The sequence below is a fragment of the Castor canadensis genome, chromosome X (assembly GCF_047511655.1).
Source record: "Castor canadensis chromosome X, mCasCan1.hap1v2, whole genome shotgun sequence".
NCBI classification, from domain to species: Eukaryota; Metazoa; Chordata; class Mammalia; order Rodentia; family Castoridae; genus Castor; species Castor canadensis.
Window position 1 is genome coordinate 56915008 of NC_133405.1, and position 21184 is coordinate 56936191.

The 21184-nt window shown below is 33.3% G+C and overlaps 1 protein-coding gene across 4 annotated transcripts in view; it reads right to left on the minus strand.

Annotated features, from left to right (window-relative positions):
• Diaph2 (diaphanous related formin 2) overlaps positions 1-21184 on the minus strand; it is an 879521-nt gene that overhangs the window by 474936 nt on the left and 383401 nt on the right. For all 4 annotated transcript variants that reach the window (XM_074062667.1, XM_074062668.1, XM_074062666.1 and 1 more), the window contains 2 exons: positions 9202-9303; positions 6214-6308 (listed from right to left, as the gene is read on the minus strand). In XM_074062667.1, coding sequence (XP_073918768.1) covers positions 6214-6308; positions 9202-9303 — 197 coding nt within the window. The remainder of the gene's footprint in view (positions 1-6213; positions 6309-9201; positions 9304-21184) is intronic.

Below are 21184 nucleotides of genomic sequence, written 5' to 3' on the forward strand. Positions count from 1 at the left end.
AGCTAAAAGTAGCCTCACAGCCTCATGTTAGAGTAAGGATTATAGTACAGTGTTGCTTCTGATTCTCAGTTGAGTGTCCTGGGAGTTTATGTAAGGAAAAGGAAGACACTTTCAAAGTTCTACCACTACAAGGGAATTCCCGATCTACCCTGACCATCATCTCATTTCATTATACCAAATGGATCTATAGTATGAAAGCACCACAACTTTAATAAAGTTTCATCATGGCTTAAAGTATACAAGGCAGCAAAAAATTAACTATTGAAGCTATACCTTGTTGAACTATTTATAAGAGCTATGTTTAAGCTCAAAACATAAATAGGCTCAATTTTTTTAAATTTTAAAATATTTTTTACAATTCAACTAGTACAAGAAAAAATTAATTATTAAAGCTTCCTTTTCTTTCTTTATAAAACTAACACAACACTGATGGTAACAAATAAATGCTGATATTATCAACAACAGACATTGAAGGGAACGAAAATCAGTAGCCACAACATTTGTTTGAAATAATTGCGATTTTAATAAAAAACTCAAAGTAGCAAAAAAGGGTCAAAGAAAACTATAGTCAAGATGGACAAGAAAATGTACATTTTAAAATCACTAACTATTTTAGAAACAAAAGATGAAAAATGAATAGCAATTCATGGATAAAAGTATATTTGGGTTGCAATAGCAGGCCATAAAATAATTATTCTACTATGGTATGATAAGTAATAAATGTTTTATAATTGTTGCTGTCAATGCTAATGTTTCATTTTCCCTAAATTATAAAAATGAACATGGTGAATGCAAGTTCTTATTTAAAAGAAAAATGTTTTTAAATTCTATAATACTAATGCTATTATAGACTTACTTGATATAGTCTTCTAAAGTCATCAACCCTCGTAAAGTGCACAAGCACATGCAGACTCACAAGTCTGCATAAAATATAGATGGTCGATAGCCACATAAATAGATCAATGATTATAAAGATGGATTGAGGAGACAAAAACGAGCTCTACTATTACACATGCATGAACTTCCTGACGATAAGAATAATTATACTCTAGAACTGGTTAATTGAGGGAAGTTGAAGAATCCTTTTTCCCTCCAGAATCAATAGCCATCTGTGTTTGATGACAGGTATAGCATTGCCTGGATTCCAGGGAATGAATTAGATGACCTTTGCTTCACTTTAATCATTTTGTCAGTAATCAACAATGAGTTATGCAGATCATATAATCTCTTCTTTGATGTAATGTCACATTTGGGAAAACATAATCATGTGGGAACCTACAGATTCTACATACTGCATACAGAACTCACACAGTATAGCTAGTACATGTGGAAAGTAAGAGGAGGGTACAAGCTGGACTATTCCCATACATGTATTGCAGAGAGATATTATTCATGGAGGAACCCTGGAGCTATAATTTACTAACTGAGGTATTATTGATAACAATTTGGGTCTTTTATTAAAGAAAGACATATTTGAAAAGAAAAAAAGGAAGGGAGGAAGGAAGAGAAAAGAGAAAGGAAAAGTCAGAAAAAAACAAGGCTAATGAAGAGAGAGCAGCAAATAGGATATCAGACATTTCCATGCCCAGCAGGAATTCATCTGTCCCTTAACAACAAGGGAGACAGAGACCAAGACCAGGAACAAACAGAACATTTGTTTTAGAAATACAAGGATTTTGAAAGTTTTTAGCAAAAAACAAATGATAAATATTCGAGTAGATACATTTTAACCTGATTTAAACATTGTACAATGTATATATGAATTAAAACATTACATGGTATTCCATTAATTTGTGTAATTTTTAAGATCTTATGTATTAGTTAAAAATACATGGAAAAAAAAGAGAGAGGTACCTGCTCTCCTGATCTCATTCTCTTATTTGTTGCCCTTTTAAACTCTCCTGCATTGGCTTTTATGACATATCATAGCATTCTAGCCTGACACTCATTTCTTTTGCTCCCCTAAACATGTGTGATCTCCAGAAATGCAGCTCTGACTTAACCTTCTATTTGTCACTTTTTTTCATTAGGAACCTTAAGAATCTCACTGATCCTCATTTTAATCCCTGACTAAATCCTTCTAGAACTTGAAAGTCCAGTTCAAGTTGCACTTCTTCCAGAAAGCCCACCTTAGTCACAGCCCAACTACTTGCAGCTCCTCTTTGCAAGCCTCTGTACCAGATTCAGGTCTTGTTGCTTGTGCCAAAGACCTCTTTCCCTTTCATGTCCCTTCTCAGAATAAAATGAATTGAAACAGTTATCAACATATTTATAAAAATAAATTGTAATATTATAATAGATATACTTCTTGATTAAAAAATAAGATCTAGTGGCAGGCCTAATAAGTACTTAATTTTGAAGTAGTAATGATTGTAAACAATGTTCCAAGATATCTGTGACAACTGGAATGTGGTATGAAAATATTTATTATTTCTATTAGTGTCAAAGTTAGAAGCAATGTTGATACTACTTTGGTCTGTTGCCTACATTATTAATTAAATGAAATACTAAATATTAATTAGAAGTAAATTAAAATAAAGATGCAATATTTTGCACATCCAAAATCAGGACCCCGTGAATTCTCTCCATGGGTCATAAAAGGAGACTTTGAACTTCTAGTTATCAACTCCTGTTTTATCATATCTTTGTAAATTATTCTGCAATAATAATATGCTAACATATGTGGATCATTTTTTTCACATATTCCTTGTAAGTAGAAGTATAAATTCCCTACCAAAATGATATTTCTTCAGCATTTAAGAATCATTTATATATACTACTTAGCTAAAAAACAAACTCATACTTTTATTTTTCCCTTAACACCTGAATAACTTTTTTGAACTACTAGTTTCATTTTTTTGTCAATGTTTCATATGTAAGTTTGTCTACAAATTTTCTTTTTAACACTGATATAGTATAAAACACTGACCTTAGATTTTTTCATCTTAATAGATCAAGTTAGCTCACACAAGTGGATTTGTAAAGGTGGAATAATGATTCTAAGACTCACCCAAATTTATTACACAATATTTAGAAGTAACTCATAATTATATATATTAAGGGCTCCTCAACCACCTAAGGATATGGTGTGCTTTTAAATGTTTCTATGTGTTAGTGTAAGAATTTTAGGACATTTCAATTTCTTTCACATAGTCAATCAGTTTCTAGCTTAAATTTGGCCATTTTGAAATATAGGAGACATAAGTGTTTTTATTAATAACCTCAATATTTGTGCTTTACTTTATCTTGTTGATTAAATAAAAGTAGCTTTTGTATATGTTAGACATTTATCCTTCCAAATAACTAAAATCTATTAGTTGTCTGGCAAGGAAGAATCTGTTGACCCATACTAGGGGAGATAATCCTGACGTTAATTCAAGTTTCTGGGGAATAATGTATCCATAATTGTTTTTTGTTGTTTTTGTAGTCGTGAAGCGACAACCATGCCACATGAGCAACAAACTATGATTATGCATGGATGGAGTTCAAAACTGTAATCAAACAGAACTTACAACAAAGTTAATCTAATGATACGTATTTAATGCTATGCATTATCGATGTACTACATGGTAATTAGACATAAATGGTAAATAGCTCATATATTGATGTTACTTTTGCATTGCTCAAGCAAACATTTCTGGTATTGGAGAGGGAAAGAGTACTGGTATTCTAGTTTTTTCTCTTGCATGAGGGAAGAAGTTTTCTTTGGGGGCTGGAAAACCATATAACCTTTTCAACCCTGGAGCATCTTCCTTACCAGAAGATACTAGGACGCATCATGTGCATAATCACAATATTAACCTTAATAACTCAGGTACCTCATCATTTATGAATCATACCCAAGTAGCCCAATTCCAACCACACATTTAACATTACATGTTAAACTGTTTTCTTCCTACAAGCAGAACTAAGAAAATGAGCTTTGATTGAACAGGGTAAGGAATGAGAAAAAATTTAAGAGTATCTGGCACTGAGAAGGAAAGCAAGCTGGCTTTTAAAAGGGTCCTAGCAAGTAGAAACCATGAAACAAATAGAAGGTACAAAATCAGTGGGGTAGAAGAAGAAAGGGGTAACACAAACACATAGGTGAAAAACAGAAAAAGATAAAGGCTTAGCAAAAGGAATGGAGGTCTAGAAAATCAAAAGAGATGAGATAGGTCCAGTGCAAACCATACACAGTGAGTAGGAAAATAAGTGGCACAAAGTAGCCCAGCAGAATCTATACTTGGTTCACCTTCACTTACCTTCCCAGAATACAATACAAAATGTAGAATAACGAGTTTTTAAAAGCAGTTGCATTGACTGCACAGTGGATGAGATTATACTAGCAAATTCAAGAATTTAGACGTAATTTACAACCATCTCCAAACTGTAAGCAATTCATTACTCTCAACTGGACCAGGTTTATCCAATTTAAACAGAAGCAAATATATATCATTTATGCTATGAAGTAAAACAGAGAAAAAAAACCCAGGTAATAAATTTCTATATACACATTTTAAAAGCTTGTTGCATGTGAGATAATCATCAGAGTCTGTGTTTCTGTACCATATTCCCTAAAGAACTGAAAGCATGACTTTAAAAATAATAAAGATTTTTCTTAAATGTTACCAGCAAATAAGTACCACAGAACCACTTTGCACATTTACATTCTTGTTTATTTACCAAGGCATGTAAAGGAAAAGGTATAGTGTTTTAATAGCTATTTTGCTCAACTTTTCAAAGTATGTCTATTCTGCTATAATTTGATTATATAGAAAGCATTAGAATACTCCAATTATTGAGTAGGAGTCAACAGTTTATTTGCCTTTTTATATTTTAAAACTAAATCTTCTACTTGAAGGAAAGAACTAAATCACATTTAGGTTTCATGCCTTGCTCATTCTGACTAACTAACGTGCAAACAATCCTGGGACTAAAAGGTAGGTCAAATTTGATCAGCTTCCCATTTCAACTCAGGGAACTATGGACTACTTGCTTGTTGCTGGTGTGTGTATGTTAATATTTTTTCCACAACGGGATTTCTTATGAATGGTAACTCTTACAGATATTGTTTTGTCATGGTATTAAGTGCCTGTATAAACTCATTGAAAACTTAGTCCTATAGCAAATAACCATGTTTAAATTAAAAACATGATATACATGAGTTAATCTGTGATGTAGGCCTATACTCCAAAACATTTAGCATGAGTGTAAGGGAGATAGGGCAAAACTGTTATATACCATAAAGTATTCAAAATCTTCTTAAAAAAAAATGGCATGGTTCCAAAACAAAAGACAACTCAGGCAGAAGTATGCACACCTGTAATTCCAGCACTTAGGAGGCTAAGGCAGGATCTCAAGTGCAAGATCAGCATAAGCTACATAGGGAGACCTTGAGCATCATTTCCCCCTCTCTACCCTAAAAAGCACAACAAAAACTACAATGACTATGCCCTTCCATAATTTTTTTTTGTAGTTCTGACTTCCGAAAATTAAACCAGACAGGGCCAGTCATATTAAAAAATCTAGGAATATGGTAGATCTATATAGTGCCTTATTCTACAAAGAACATTGTTTAGTTTAATCCGCACAATGACCCTGTAATTTCAAATGAGGAAAAGGGTATAGAAAGCTTTAGCTTGCCCGTGAAAAATGTAATAATATAATGGCTTTCGAGTCAAAACAGACCTTGTGTTGAATTCCAGGTCTGCTACTGTGTCACTTATAAGCTATGTGACACTGAAAAAAATCTCTAAGCCTCAGGTTCCTTTTTGGAAAAAATATTAAATGCATACAGTGCTTAATATAATCCCTAGCACATGTTAAGTAAGTACCAAAAAAAGATTAGTCTACCACACTTACCCATTGATCAAGTAAGCAATTTAATCTTTTGACCACTGAGTTTTCTCATCCATAATATGGTAGGTAATAACAATAGCTATTTAGTGGGGCCATTTTGGTGATAAAATACATGGAATTTCATGCACAGTGAATGACAGGGAATGACATATCTGCATGAGAATATGCTTTTATTTAAAAGGATAGTAGTAATAAATGGCAGAAACACAATTAGAACTTAGATATTATAAATCAGGCTGAGTCTCTTATTAGCATATAGTTAGACACTTCTGATTCTATTATCCAAATATAGCATTTTCTCACAATTACATTGAGAAGGTATCAATAGAAATATCTGTGAAAACAATTTCAAAAGGAAGATATCCATCTTACGTGAATTAAGGCCTCACTCAGCATGTCTTCATTAACTTCCAGAATAATGTTTTTTATATCTTCATATGGCATACGGTATGATCCCAGGAAGATAGCTAAAATTTGATGTTATTAAAAAGAGAACAGCATTAAAATTTAAGTTCTTATATATCCTTTATATATTCCTTTATTATCAACTCAGAACATGAAATTTCTGTCACTAACAATAATTTACAGTATTATGAACGAATGTAAGTCATTTCCATTTGATGGACTGTTATACCCATATAGGCAAAATAACATATTATCTTGGGCTCTAAAGTTTACAATTCATGCATATTTATAAACAAAATTAAACTCCTATTAACAGCACTCATGACTATATGCTCAGGCATTTTAGACTGAGGTGATATAAAATAGCCTATAAAAACTTAGAAATTTTATTTTGACTTTTAACTCAATGTAGAACTTAATGCAGAGATTGCCAGATATACACATTACTTCTCAGCATGACACCATCATAACCAAAAATTTAAAAAAAATTATAGCAATTTACAGTTGTATCTTCCCTGTCTGAATTCATTTTCAGTGAATTCAGTCAATCACAATCTGCAGTCAATCACAATCTGAAATATTAAATGGCAAGTTCAAGAAATAAATAATTTATAAATTTAAATTATGTGTCTTTCTCAGTAGTATCATGACATTCCATGGTATCTCACTCTTTCTCATTCATGATCTGATTTATGCCTTTGTTCAGAATATCCACAAATATATGCTACCTGATGCCTAATCATTTAAAGGTCGATATTAAAGATCCCCCCAAAGCTCATGTGTTAAAGGTTTGCTCCCCAATGCAGTGTTTAGAGGTGGGGCTTTTGGGAAGTGATTGGATCATGAGAGCTATGACTTAATCCATTGATGAATTCCCAGCTGAATGGAGTATTAGGATATTTTCTATTGGTTGGAGAAAATATGCCACTGGGGGGTGTGCCTTGGAAGGGCACGTCTTTCCCCTAGAACCCTTCCTTTCTGGCTTCGTGGCCACCTTAAGGTGAGCATCTTTGCTCCACCATGATGTTCTGCCTTACCTTGGGCCCCAAAACAATGGAGGTAGTCAACTATGGACTGAAACCTCTGAAATCATGAGGCAAAATAAACTTTTACTCCTTTAAGTTGATTTGCTCAGGTGTTTTGTCATAACACAGAAAAGCTGATTAATACAGTAGCCTTCAGGGTCATCAAATCAACTGCAGTGGTATCACAGTGTTCGGGTTCAAGTAACCATTATTTTACTTAATAATGATCCCCAAGGCAAGAGTAGTGAGGCTGGTAATTTGCATATACAAAGAGAAGCTATAAAGTGTATCATCTCATTCTTCCATGTATCATCTCATATCATCACAAGAAGCAGCATAAGAAAAGTGCAATAAGATATATTGAGAGAGAAGAGATAATATTTACATAACTTTCATTATAGTGTATTGTTATAATTTTTGTTTTTTATTATTGTTGTTAGCTTCTTACTGTGCCTAATTTACAAATTAAGCTTTATCATAGGTATGTATACAAAGACAAAAACATAGTATGTATAGGATTCAATAGCATCCCTGGCTTCATGGATCCACTGGAGGTCTTAGAAATTTCTCCTACAGATAAGAAAGGACTACTGTTCTTGGCCATTCTCCCACACAAGAAGAAATATAAGTGCCTGAATCATCAATGTGTTCTGTATTCCTGCTAACACTCATGTGGTGTACTGTTGGATGCTTTATATATTGAATCATTATTTCCCTTGACAGCTTTTAGTAAATCAGATATATTTTATGTCACATTGGAATAGTTCTACAGATTGTACCTAGAATAGTTTACAATTACTCAGAAAATATTTTCAGCAACACATTCCACTTCAATCTCCATTAAATATACTTCTAAAAAGATTATAGATGTACTCTTATCAGTAGAACCTGATCATATGTCTAAGAACTTTTATTTTCTTGAAAAGATCTATATGACTTCACTGGTACCAAAAGAAAAATTAATTCTCACTGTCTAAGCAAATGATTACCTAGACACAAAAACAAATGAGACCTCCACCATCTAAATAAGTGACACTGACATATATCAAGCGGCAATTAAGACCACATTGTGCTTTTAAAAAAAAAAGAATTGAACATCAACTTCATAAAGAAAATGTACTCTCAGATAAGCAATGTACAAATTCACAACAGCTTTTCCTATAGCAACATTCCTACTGACATGAAAATGATGAGCTATTTTCATCTGATTCCCTATAGCACATTCCTTAACAAAATAAACTCCCATGGTATTCTTTGCACAATTAGAAACGCTTGAAGAGATGAACTTTCTCATGCCTAGTGTTTTAATATCCTCAAAATCTAAACAGTTTACTGTAATGACAAAAAAAATTCTGAATTCAATATAGAGGAGAAAGTATGCCAAAGTAAAACTTACAAGCTTACTTAGATGAAGATGAGTTTAACTGTCCAGCTACTTTAGCAAAATCATATTTAATGGCTGACTGGTTCAGTCACCAGTTTTAAGGTGCAGTGGTCAATGATTTGATTAGCTTACATCACAATTACTTCAAATTTAAAGAACTGGTGGTAAAAGATTTACCCAATGTGGCTAGTAAATACTCCAAAAATGATCAATTTCAGGTCTAGGCAGAAAAGGAAAAAAATAGAACTCTTTTTGTCATCTCTGCCTTATATTTCACTATGTTCACTAAGAGTGTTTTATTAACAATACTTTCCAAAGCTTTATTGACTGTAAGCTTCATCTGGAATGACCAAAGCTAAATTATGGTCTTTTCCATATTGCCTAAGTGACAAAAAGATAACCCAAATCATATTTATACAGAATTTTACTTCTAGCAGATGCTAAATATACCTGTTCAAGGAAGTTAAACTTTCTTAAAATACATTCAACAACCCTTTGCTACTACCATCACAACCAGAAATATGAAATACAGAAAATGTTACATACACAGATTCTGGGCTGTTTTTGGATCCAAAATTCTCAATTCCTTCATTTTCTTCTTTGCGGGTCCTGATTTCTTTCCTTCTGAAGATGCAACACTTTTTGGAACTGAAAGAAAAATGTTGATTCATAAACAATGATGGTACTAATCCAAGTACATGAAATAACATTAGTAAGGCATAACTACATTAATAAAGCTCATTCTGAAATCAATAAATGTTTTTATTTCATTAGGTCAAGGAAGAGGATAAACATAAAAATACAGACCTGTTTATAGGTTTCCCTACAAATTAAATATCAGCACTTAAGCAGAAAAGATAAGCCAAATGGAACCAAAAATCAATTGCTGCTTCTTACCTAATGTGCAGCATTAATTACCCTTTTAACAAGCACCTACAGTGGCACTGGGATTAAATATAAGGCAAAATCTCACTAATTTGGACTAATTGAGGAAACAGAAAGAAATGTATTACTTCTAAAATATGCTAAAATTTAGACATTTATTTAATTCAGTGAAATTGCTTTAAAGCACATGAGGTAAGTTTAACTACTAAATGGTTGCCATAGAAAACTACTGAGACTGTTTTGAAGAATAGTATGAGCCATTTGCAAATTGTGCAACAGTAGCAGCCATTTGCATACACATAATTACATAACCTCAAAGATGGGGTCTTTTAAGTAAGTTAGCTTTGTGTTTTTTCGTCTTTTAAAAAGACTATATGCTTTTTTAGAACAAAAGATTTACTGTTGCCTTCTTCAGAAGATAATGCTCTAACTCCAAATGGTTAAAAGGATTGAGACTGCAAGGAACTACACTGATGGCAAGTGGCTCTAGACATCCCATAGCCTCCATCAGCCCAACCTCCAAATAAACTAGACAAAAAAAATTGGCTATCTGCCATGAAAATGAAGTGTGATTAGAACGTCCAAAGCTACCATTGTAACAAATACTAGAATTTGATTTCTTCCAATACAAAAATATAGCTGTATGGCTATTTGCAAGTGTGAGACAGGGAGGACTCTTGTTCAGGGCCAGCTGGGGCAAAATGTTCTCAAGATCCCGTCTCAACCAATAGCTATGCATGGTTGTACATGCCTGTCATCCCAGTAATGGTAGAAAGCCTAAAATAGGAGGATCACAGTTCAGGCGGGCCCAGGCAAAAAGTGAGACTCTATCTCCAAAATAACCAAGACAAAAAAATGGCTGGAGGTGTGGCTCAGGTGGTACAGCACATGCTTAGCAAGCACAAAGTCCTGAGTTCAAATCTTAGTACTGCCAAAAAGAAAAAACCACAGTTACAGATAATGGGACCATCAAATCATGAGAGAAAAAGTAAAGCCAACATTTATTTTTCAGTAAGAAAAAATGATAGGCTCTTGTTTGTGAATTCATGCTACTAAATTTTACCACCAATTAGTATGGACATGATCATGCTGTTTTCTTAATCACTGTTAAAAAATACAACCTAATTTTGAGGCAATAATGTTATTTATTATTTTCATGCACTGTTAAGGGCAACATAAATGAATTATTTTCTGATCTAGAGGAAAAGCTAGACACAACCACAGTGTATTTTTGCTAAGGTGTCATGTTCATAAATATTAACATCAGGAAAATGTTCACAATGTGTTACAGGATGCATAAAAATCCTGTAAGTCCATTAAGATTTCCTTTGTTTTAGTGGTGCCAAATACAATGAATTAAATTAGCTTACTACAGCCAAGATGCCCCACTACTGACGAATGGATTAAGAAAATGTGGTATTTATACACAACAGAATTTTATGCAGCCATGAAGAAGAATGAAATGTTATCATTCGCTGGTAAATGGATGGAATTGGAGAACATCATTCTGAGTGAGGTTAGCCTGGCCCAAAAGACCAAAAATCATATGTTCTCCCTCATATGCAGACATTAGATCAAGGGCAAACACAACAATGGGATTGGACTTTGATCACATGATAAAAGCAAGAGCACACAAGGGAGGGGTGAGGATAGGTAAGACACCTAAAAAATTAGCTAGCATTTGTTGCCCTCAACGCAGAGAAACTAAAGCAGATACCTTAAAAGCAACTGAGGCCAATAGGAAAAGGGGACCAGGAACTAGAGAAAACGTTTGATCAAGAACAATTAACCTAGAAGGTAACATACATGCATAGGAAATCAATGTGAGTCAACTCCCTGTATGGCTATCCTTATCTCAACCAGCAAAAACCCTGGTTCCTTCCTATTATTGCTTATACTCTCTCTAAAACAAAATTAGAGATAAGGGCAAAATAGTTTCTGCCAGGTATCGAGGGGGTGGGGGGGAGAAGTTGGGGGTGGGGAGGATAAGAAAGGGGGTGGGGGGCAGGGAGAAATGACCCAAGCATTGTATGCACATATGAATAAAAAATAAATAAAATTTAAAAAAATAAAATGTTTCCATAATTACACACACTTTAACATTTCCACATTCTTTTTGTAACTCAAGCATTTAAAATTTGGAACTATGTTAACTTACCGGTAAATAAAAAAGATTTCAGATAAAAAAAAATTAGCTTACTAGAGAAATAACAAAATAAATTACCTAAATGACAAGTTCTAAATGACAACCTGAAGTTATGCACAGTCTGAGACTAGATAAGAATTACACTTAAAAATAATGATTTTATGTGAAGTCACAATTAGTTTGCCATGTTGACTGAACATAGAATCACTGCTACTAGTGGAAGAAAAATTACTTTTATTTCTTTTAAAATCTACACAAATGTTCCTCAAAGGATTTAAGAACACTGTCCTATGCAATAATCAATATTTTACTCTAATTTTTAAGCCACAGCATAAGACAACTGTATAAAGAAATGACAGCTCAACAGCTATTCCTTTTGTCTATAAAAAATATGTGAATCACAACGAAATTAGCTCTAGAAGCATTTAGAAAATTTCACCCAGTACAGGAAATAGCTACAATTTTTTTTCTGATTTCTTAATATGCCTTAAGTTCAACAATAGAAAAATAATTAGCCAAGAATTTTTAGGATGAAAATGTTGCAGCATGAAGGATATATTAAGATTATTCTGCAAACCAACAGGCTCCTAGCTAATTCAGACATACATAATGCTCATTAGTGTGACTTCATACTTCAGGGGTTTTGTCATTACAATGTAGTCTAACCTCTTCCTTTTCAAATGAACAAACTGATTAAAATTAGACATCCTAAATATCTATAATTCACAGTTTTGTTTTTTTGAATCTTAGTATATTTTCCTTGTGTATGTGACTTGGCTTAAATTCTGGGCTCAAAACATGGTAAGAATTCCATGCATGAGTACTGCTTTTTTGAGAATCACTATAGTAAGGCCTGTTTAAAATAGTTCCTTAAGTAGACAGGCTTTCAAAAACAATGATGTTTTTGCCATGATAAGTAATAATTGACCAGTGGCTATTATTACCTTTGACCTTCTAGTTTTACAAAAGATATTCCTTAGGGATTACAACTAGAGGCTTGGGTAAACAGAGAATTCAAAGACTACCAACGAGATATCATATACCCATACAGTATTAAAGGCTTCATGTGTTAAAAATCACCTGCATTTTTAATTACCTCAAAATGTCACATGCCCTAGAATTATTTTACCCTATGTGTTTTCTGATGCTTATAAAACTTAAAATAAATGAATTAAGACAATTTTATAATTACTTGAAAATACTTGGATGGGACTAAAGAGTTGTTTTAAGTTTCCATACAAAAGTTTCCAAGAATTCACTTTGTCAACAATTGTCCTAAGGGCCACAGGTTCACAGTGAAGCCTCCAGTTAAATGTGGTTTCCTTATGTAAATTAAAGGTCATATTGCATCTGGGTTTGAATTTAGTGGATTAAAATTAAGTTGAGTGCTTAAATTGGCACAGTTAATCTACAATAGTAATAAAACACAATAAAATGTTGTCTGCAGGAAGATAATAATGCTAATAATAAAACATTTGGATTATTATTATTAAAGATATGTTAACATCAAGATACTCATTATTTAAGATAACATGCCCACTGAGTATTCTTATATTTCCTTTAATACATGGGATTTTTACCAGTAATTTTAACATCAATTTTTCCTTTACAACTGAGGGATGCTCATCAGCATAAAGTAAACATGCTTGTACACTTTTACCAAACTCATTTAGGCAATGTTCAGAAATCCCCTATTGATTTCTGCTAGCCCACTGGATACACAGAACAAGATGTTTATAATTTGTAGCTGATATTAAGGTCATTTTTAAATGGGTAACATTGGATGGTTTACATAGTGATAACAATAAACCACAACATTTGTACAACTACTTTAACTTACCTAAAGATTCCAAAGGCAGAGATTCCTAGAATTAGAATGGGTGATATTCACCCATTGATTCATTCACCCACCACATATTTGTTAAATGCATTGTATATGTTAGCCTGACATGAACACGCAGGGGCATACAGGAATTGAACACTCTTATTTCCTGGTCAAATGTAAACTACTAGTTATGGAAATGTCTCCAAAAAGAACCTAAAATGTATCATTGTCTCTAGTTATAATAATATAGCTTGCATGAATCCATGCATATCAGTCAGAGAAATACCTGTTATTTAAGACATAGTGCAACATTAGGAAATACTGTACTTTTGAATTCGTATCAACTGATGTACTGCATCATATTATAAGGAATACATGGAGAAGTACATTTCCTACATATAATATATATATATATATATATATATATATAGCCAGTGTAAATAAACTAATAGAAGGTTCAAAAGCACATTGAGAATCCATGGAACCTTATGCATACATATATGTATATTCAACAAGGAAAAGCTTAATAATTCTCATATATATCATGTAAACAAATGTAAGAATTGTAACCAACAGGAGCCAGGCATGGTGGTGTACTCCTGTAATCCCAGTTACAAGGGAGGCAGAAGTAGGAACATCACCATTTGAGGCCAGCCCCAGGCAAAATTGCAAGACCCTACCTGAAAAATAAACTAAAGCAAAAAGGTCTAGAGGTGTGGTTAAATGGTAGAGCCCTAGCCTAGCAAGTACAAGGCCCTGAGTTCAAACTCTAGTATCCCCCAAAAAATGACTATTATCTACATGTACTTAAATTGGTATTTTATCTATGTAGATACAACTCCAGATGTGATTCTAAGTACAGGGAAATAACATTTAATTTATTACTTTAAAAAGGCATCATCTTAATTTTAATTTATAATGATAATATTAAAGTGAGTGCAAGAATGACAACGGCAGGCAGAAAAAAACCCATGATTTCTATATATAATAGCAGCAATGATTTTTTATTTGTTGTTTTCCATTTTCTTTTTACACTCTGAAACTATACAAACCCAATGGAAAAACGGGCAGAGGAAGACAGATAAATGATAGATGATTGATAGACAGATAGACAGACAGATAGAAAGAAAGATAGGCAAGCAGGCAGACAGATAGTCAGATACAGAGATATGCAACATACAACAGAGGAAAGTATTAAAAAAAACCACCAACAATAGTACTACCACCTGTAGTTAAAATCACTATATTCATCAGAATTACTATAAAAATCAACTTTTTTTTATAAAGATCTTTTCTGTATCTGGCACTAATTTATATTTTAGATCAAATTATGTGATAGGTATTTACCACTGTCATTTTACAAATGAGAAAACCAAGAAACAGGAAAATTGACTCAGCTGACCAAGGTCATAGTAATGAAAAGATGCTGAACTCCTTTAGCAATCAGATAAATGCTAATGAAAATAACCAAAGAAACACTATTCAGTCATAAAATTGGAATTTTTTTTAAAGGTCTTAATCAGGTATTGTGAGTGGTATACCCCTTTATTCCTAGCATTCAGGAGGCTGAGGCCGGAGGATCCAAAGTTTAGGGCCAGCCTAAGCTATATAAGTAAGACCCTGTCTCAATGACCAACCCACAAAAATTTCTTGATGCTTAAAATTCTTATAAAACCTTATTTTTAAAAAGGTCTCATGCTGGGTGTTGGTGGCTCACACCTGTAATCCTAGCTGCTTAGGAGGCTGAGATTGGATCATTGTTTGAGGGCAGCCCAGGCAAATAGTTCATGAGACCCTCACCTCCAAAATAACCAAAGCAAAATGGACTGGAAGTGTGGGTCAAGTGGTAGAGCAAGCCCTGAGTTCAAACTCCAGTCCTACACACAGAAAAAGATTTCAAAACAGCAACTACTGATGGGAAGAAATAAAATTAGGCAGCAACCTTAAAATACATTTATTAATACATACTACATTTGAAGGTGTGCTTACCATAATTACAACCTAAACCTGTATGCCAATGGTCAAGGAAAAATGGATGTTCACTGTAGCACTGTTCATAGCAGTACAAAAATTAGAAACAACTCACATAACAGGGAGTAAAAAAACAAATGTGGAAGATAGCATGCACATTAGAAATCGTTCTTTGAAATTAAAAATAAAACCCAGACTAATCTTATGTATTTTTTATGGATGAGTATACAAGGAAGTGAAATTATAAAAATACATTCTAGATACTCAGCAGTTTAATGACTGTGGTTGCCTTAGGGTCAGAAAGTGATGGTGGAATGGGCAGAATCTTGGAAACTTCAATTTTTACCTCTAATTGTTTTACTTCTTTAAAAGCAAGTAAGTATGACTAAATGTTAACATCTGTTCATTCTAGGTGGCTGGTCTATGGGTGTTTGTTATACATTAGCTTTTGCAATTTCCATTTTTTTTTAACATAGAAATAAAATCATGACTAAATTATAAAAAATTATAGTACATTTTTATAGTTTATAAACTGATAGCTCTGGAAATCTCAAGGCCCAAGTATAGACAGGAATCTCAAACAATTTGGAAGACAGCAATAAAAATTCTGGTAAAGATGAGTCAGTGTGGTAAACAACCACAATTTTGTGTTCAATTGTTTCTGAGTCTATTTTGTGAGGACTAACATTCGTTTACCAGATCCTGAGAGGGAAAGCTGATGTAATATGCAGTAAGAGATTACATTTCTGTCTCATCTTACATGCTACATATTACAGCTGTGAAGCTTCCACTTTCCATGTCATTTACAGCTGTACAGTAAGGCAACCTACAGAAAAGTAGATTTCATCCTGACACCTGCACAGTACCTGAAGCAACAGGAATGACATTATCAGGAGTGTTCCTGAAGTTCAGAGCACATTAAACAAGACTAATGGTTCTAATGTTGGGAATCACACACACATACTCTGTAATGATTTCCTAATTAAGGAACAAATCTTACTAGTAGTGGTTTATACAAGAACCCCTCCAAATCAGGAAGCACATGTTATTGCAAATTAACATCTGCATAACTAATATGCTTGTACACCTGTTCATTAAGCCAATTACCGAACACTGCTAAATGTCACCAGAACACTATGTTTAACAACGTGCATAGCTAATGTTGTATATTTTCAAATGGGTCTCAATAGCTTAGCAGGTAATGTATATTTTCGAAAGGACAAATAAAGTTGCCTTAAGGTTTTAGGGATGAATTTTCCTTGTTTCAACTAGTGATTTAAAAACCCAAATTGACATATGTTTGTTACCTAAAACTAGAATTTGACAAATGAAGTTGCTGAAGTTCTTCTTGTTTAACCTTTAAGCTATGTCAGTCAGTCCCTTTACCCATGTCTTATCTTTGGCTTTCTAAGAATCAGTTGACATTTTTCTGGCTATCCCATATATTCAGAAAACTTCCTGTTATGTTAAATTTCATAAATCAATGTCATAAATCAATGAGTCAAGTAATAAACTGCAAGAGTTAGTTGTATCAAACACAGAGGAGTACTAAGAAAACCCTAACAGGAGGAAATACAATGCTAAAAACCAGTACTGCTAGGTCAATAGGGCATTGCTTTTTAAGAATACAGCCTGGGCATTCATCACACACAGGCTTTTTTGAATTAATGTGGATAATCTCAGATGAGTGCAAATCCTTCACTCAATTTAGCTTAATGCAGAATACAGTTAACCTTGCTGAGAGAGACTGAAATAAGAGAACACAAACACTGTGAAATATTTGTAGCCAGGGTCTCAACTTGCAATGGTTTTTGTTGTTTTGTCTTTCAGGTCTTTGTTTCAAGTAAATTTGAGCATGTGCAGAAAGTCAGGTTATAGATTCCATCAGAAAATTTTTTCAAATGAGGCTACTGTTCATCGTAAAGAAGCTGCTTTGCTAGTTGTTGCTCATTTCCTGGATACCTGTACTTGTTATGTAATAAGCTTCTCAAATTTAGTACAGTCTGAAACTAAAGTCCCAATGTTACTTTCCAAATTACTCTTCCCAACTGACTGCACAAAATGGACTAAGACAGATATACAAGAAATTGATGTCATTAGTTACTTCAAGAGTGACTGAGTATCTGTAGGACAAAGGTTAAGAGGAAGACATTTTTATTTATACTACTTATACTTTCTACTGCTTCCTGAATTTTGAAATGTAAATGTATCACCAATGCAAAACTAAAAAGAAAAACAAATTGATTACACTATTAAAATGTCTTGAATATGGGTCCATAATACAGAAATGCACTGTGAAACAAGCTAGGACACATGTACTTTCTGCACTTCCGTTTGCATTACAGAAATGCAATCCAAGCTTCCAAGTAACAAACAAGAGTAAAATGATACACACCAAATGGTGAACAACCCCTAGTAACTCGGAGGCATGTTGGAATGTATAGTGAAATTCCAACAAACAAAATTTTAACAAACACATGTTGTGAGGCTTAAAGATACACTACTTTAAACATGGCTAATGAATTCCACTTTCATCACAATTATATTACAGTTAATGCCCATATTTCTTTCCATATATTTTATTTTTAATTGACATGCCCATGTTTCTTTTCATGGTATGGCAGAATTCCAGTAAAATTTGCCCTACATGCTACAGTTTGCATACCCTTAACATAATAGGTGTTCAATAAGGTTTGGTCCCTTATCATATCCCTTCTTTAGTAAGTGAAGTCAATTTATTTTTGGTCTCACTTTTTAAAAATGTGAGTGAATGCTCAATACTTCCCTTCTAAAATAGCATCTAGAAGTGCCCTGCTATATTTGTTGATAGATAATTCTGACTTTCAAACAGTATTCACATAATCAAACATATTTATACTCTTGATAGTTTATTTGTTTTTTGTATACTAGGGAGTTGAACTCGGGGCTTCACAAATGCTAGGCAAGTGCTCTACCACTTGAGTCACTCCACTAGCCCTTTTTGCATTGGTTATTTTTGAGATAGGGTCTTGCTTTATGCCTGGGCTGGCCTGGACCACGATTCACCTATTTGTACATCCCCACGTAATTGGGAACAACAAGTGTGCACCACCTTGTCCAGTCATTAGTTGAGATGGAATCTCATGAACTTTTTGGCAAGATTGGCCTCAAATGTGATGCTCCCTAACCCCTATATCCCAAGTAACTAGACAGATTTGACACCTGGCTCAATACTCCTCATGTTTTTTAACAATGTTTATCTACAGGGATCAACCATTTGATCCCAAATTGTAAGTGTTTGTTGTTTTACTCCCCATATGTTCTCATATGATTTTTATCATGTACCCACATGTAAAATAATCATAAAAGCAAAATCAACCTTAATAAAATTATAAAATTAATTTCAACAAGCCCATTATTTTTGGGGCTAGATAAGCATGAATAAGGAGCTGCAGTGTTGGCAATGTTTTACTTGGGATGTGTTGGTTTATGATAAAATGGAAAACTGAGTTCTCCATTATATTGTCTCTGTTTTCCCCATTTGAGTTCCTACTGGTTTCAATTTTATCTTTCAGCAGCAATTTTCTTAGTTCAGAAAGGATATCCATGTATTCTGTTGAAGGCAACTGAAGCATTAGAAAATTTTTGAGAAATGTGTGTGTGTGTGTGTGTGTGTGTGTGTGTGAGAGAGAGAGAGAGAGAGAGAGAGAGACAGTACCTGAACTTTTCATTTCTTTCTTTCTTTTTAAAGTCAACTTTAGCCTATTGGTTACTTTTTATCTGGAAGCAGCAAAGTAATGTTTGAGATTCTTCTGAAAATATGAAAAGATATGAGAAGAAAATTCAAATAAGCATTACATTTCCCTACTCTTAGGAGAAACAGGTTGATTAACCTTATACTCTTCAATCTATTATCCTCTACTGTTATACTACCAACTTTTCTCAGTTCTTCCTTTTCTCTTCTCTCATTTACTTATAATCTGAATACTAACTATGGGTACACCTAAATCATAATGTCAGAATCACTGTAGATAAGGCATCAGGACCTGTGTCTCTTAAAATTTTCCCAGGTTATTCAGAATATTAGCAAAGTTTGAAACAACTGCTCTACACATAACACAACACTCTCTGGTAGCTCCATAAATACTCCCAAAATTGAAAAATGCAAATTATCATGGACAGTAACCTATAGAAGCCTTCCTTGTAATTCCTTACAAATCTCAGAATCTGACACTAAAGGCAATACTTGGTCAACAATTAGGCAAATACTAGAGACAAATAATGAGAGTTTAAATGAAAGATAAGAATTTTCAAGGTACACTTCATTTTAAAAATCAATTATAAACCAGATATATCTTTAAATGCAAGGATATTCCATGTACTTATATAATCTATCACTCTAATAAGTATATAGAAGTTTTTGGAATAAGTAAGAATGCTTGTATGCATTAATTAAAGCTGTCTGTGCACATAATAAATACCAAAATGAACATTGCATACTATTGCCTCTTTCTCATTTTTTTATAGATACAGCTATCAGAGGGGTAGAAGAGAAAGGAAAAGAAAAATCTGTTATTGGAAAGGAAAGTAAATAGTAGTTGAAAATAAATGTATTCTGCCCAGAAGCAGGGGGACAGGGGGTGGCCCAAACAATGTATACACATGTGAGTAAATGTAAAAACGATAAAATAAAATTAAAAAAAAAAAAAGAAACGTACTCTTGCTTGTGTACACATTTCTATTTTGTCAGGTCACTGAAAACACCCAAGGCAGGTAAGGATTAGGAATATGTAAAATAGGAAGTACTAGAGTATTTTATTCAATAAAAACTGGATTCTTCAAAAGAGGGAAAATTCAGTATAACCAAAATCCAGAGTTGAGCTAGTCAGAATGCTAAGCAAGCACAGTGTAACTTAGTTTCATTGCTTTTGCATACTGTGTAGTTACTTTAAAGCTGTGTGCCTTAGACCAATAGATGTCAAGAACAAAATTCTAGTGAAAGTGCATATTCCTAAATATAACAGCCTATTTTATTTAAGTAAATTTCAGTTATGCTCCTAACCAGTAGCATGTTGATAACACCGACAAACAATGAGAATAATGATCAACTGCTTTCAACATGGAAGGTATTTGTCAAAATAAATGGAGTCAATGTTTATAAGCCAATTCAATAGGTGAACTGTGTTTAATACTAAGTCACTGATAATTGCAACTGATTTCTCTGTGTGTGTATCATTAAATATATCACCATTAGATGGCTTTAATTTAATAATGAACTTCCATAAGGTAATTTATTATGCTGAATGCCAGAAATGGTTTAGACTATAAGCTTTTAAGAACTTAAAAAAAATAAATAAATAAAAACAAAACAGTTCTTGGATGAGGGCTCAGCTATGAGAACTATCTTTTAATACCATTCAGTACTATAGAGCATTTTAACATTAGTGTGAAAGATACACTATAGAACAAGAACACAATCCTAGTAATTTATTGTAGAATAATTATGAATTGCCATGGTATACTGTTTATTAAGTTTGAGGTCAAGAGTTAAATAATAGAGGGTTCTGTACTGTTTATAAGGGCAGGTATAAGATTAAAAACAATGTTTAAGGTTAACATAACTCAAATGTATACTGTATCCCCTAGGTATGGCCCCCACCCCATTTTTTTTCTCATTTTCTGCAATCTATAGAATCCAGACAGATCTATTACCATTTAAAGTT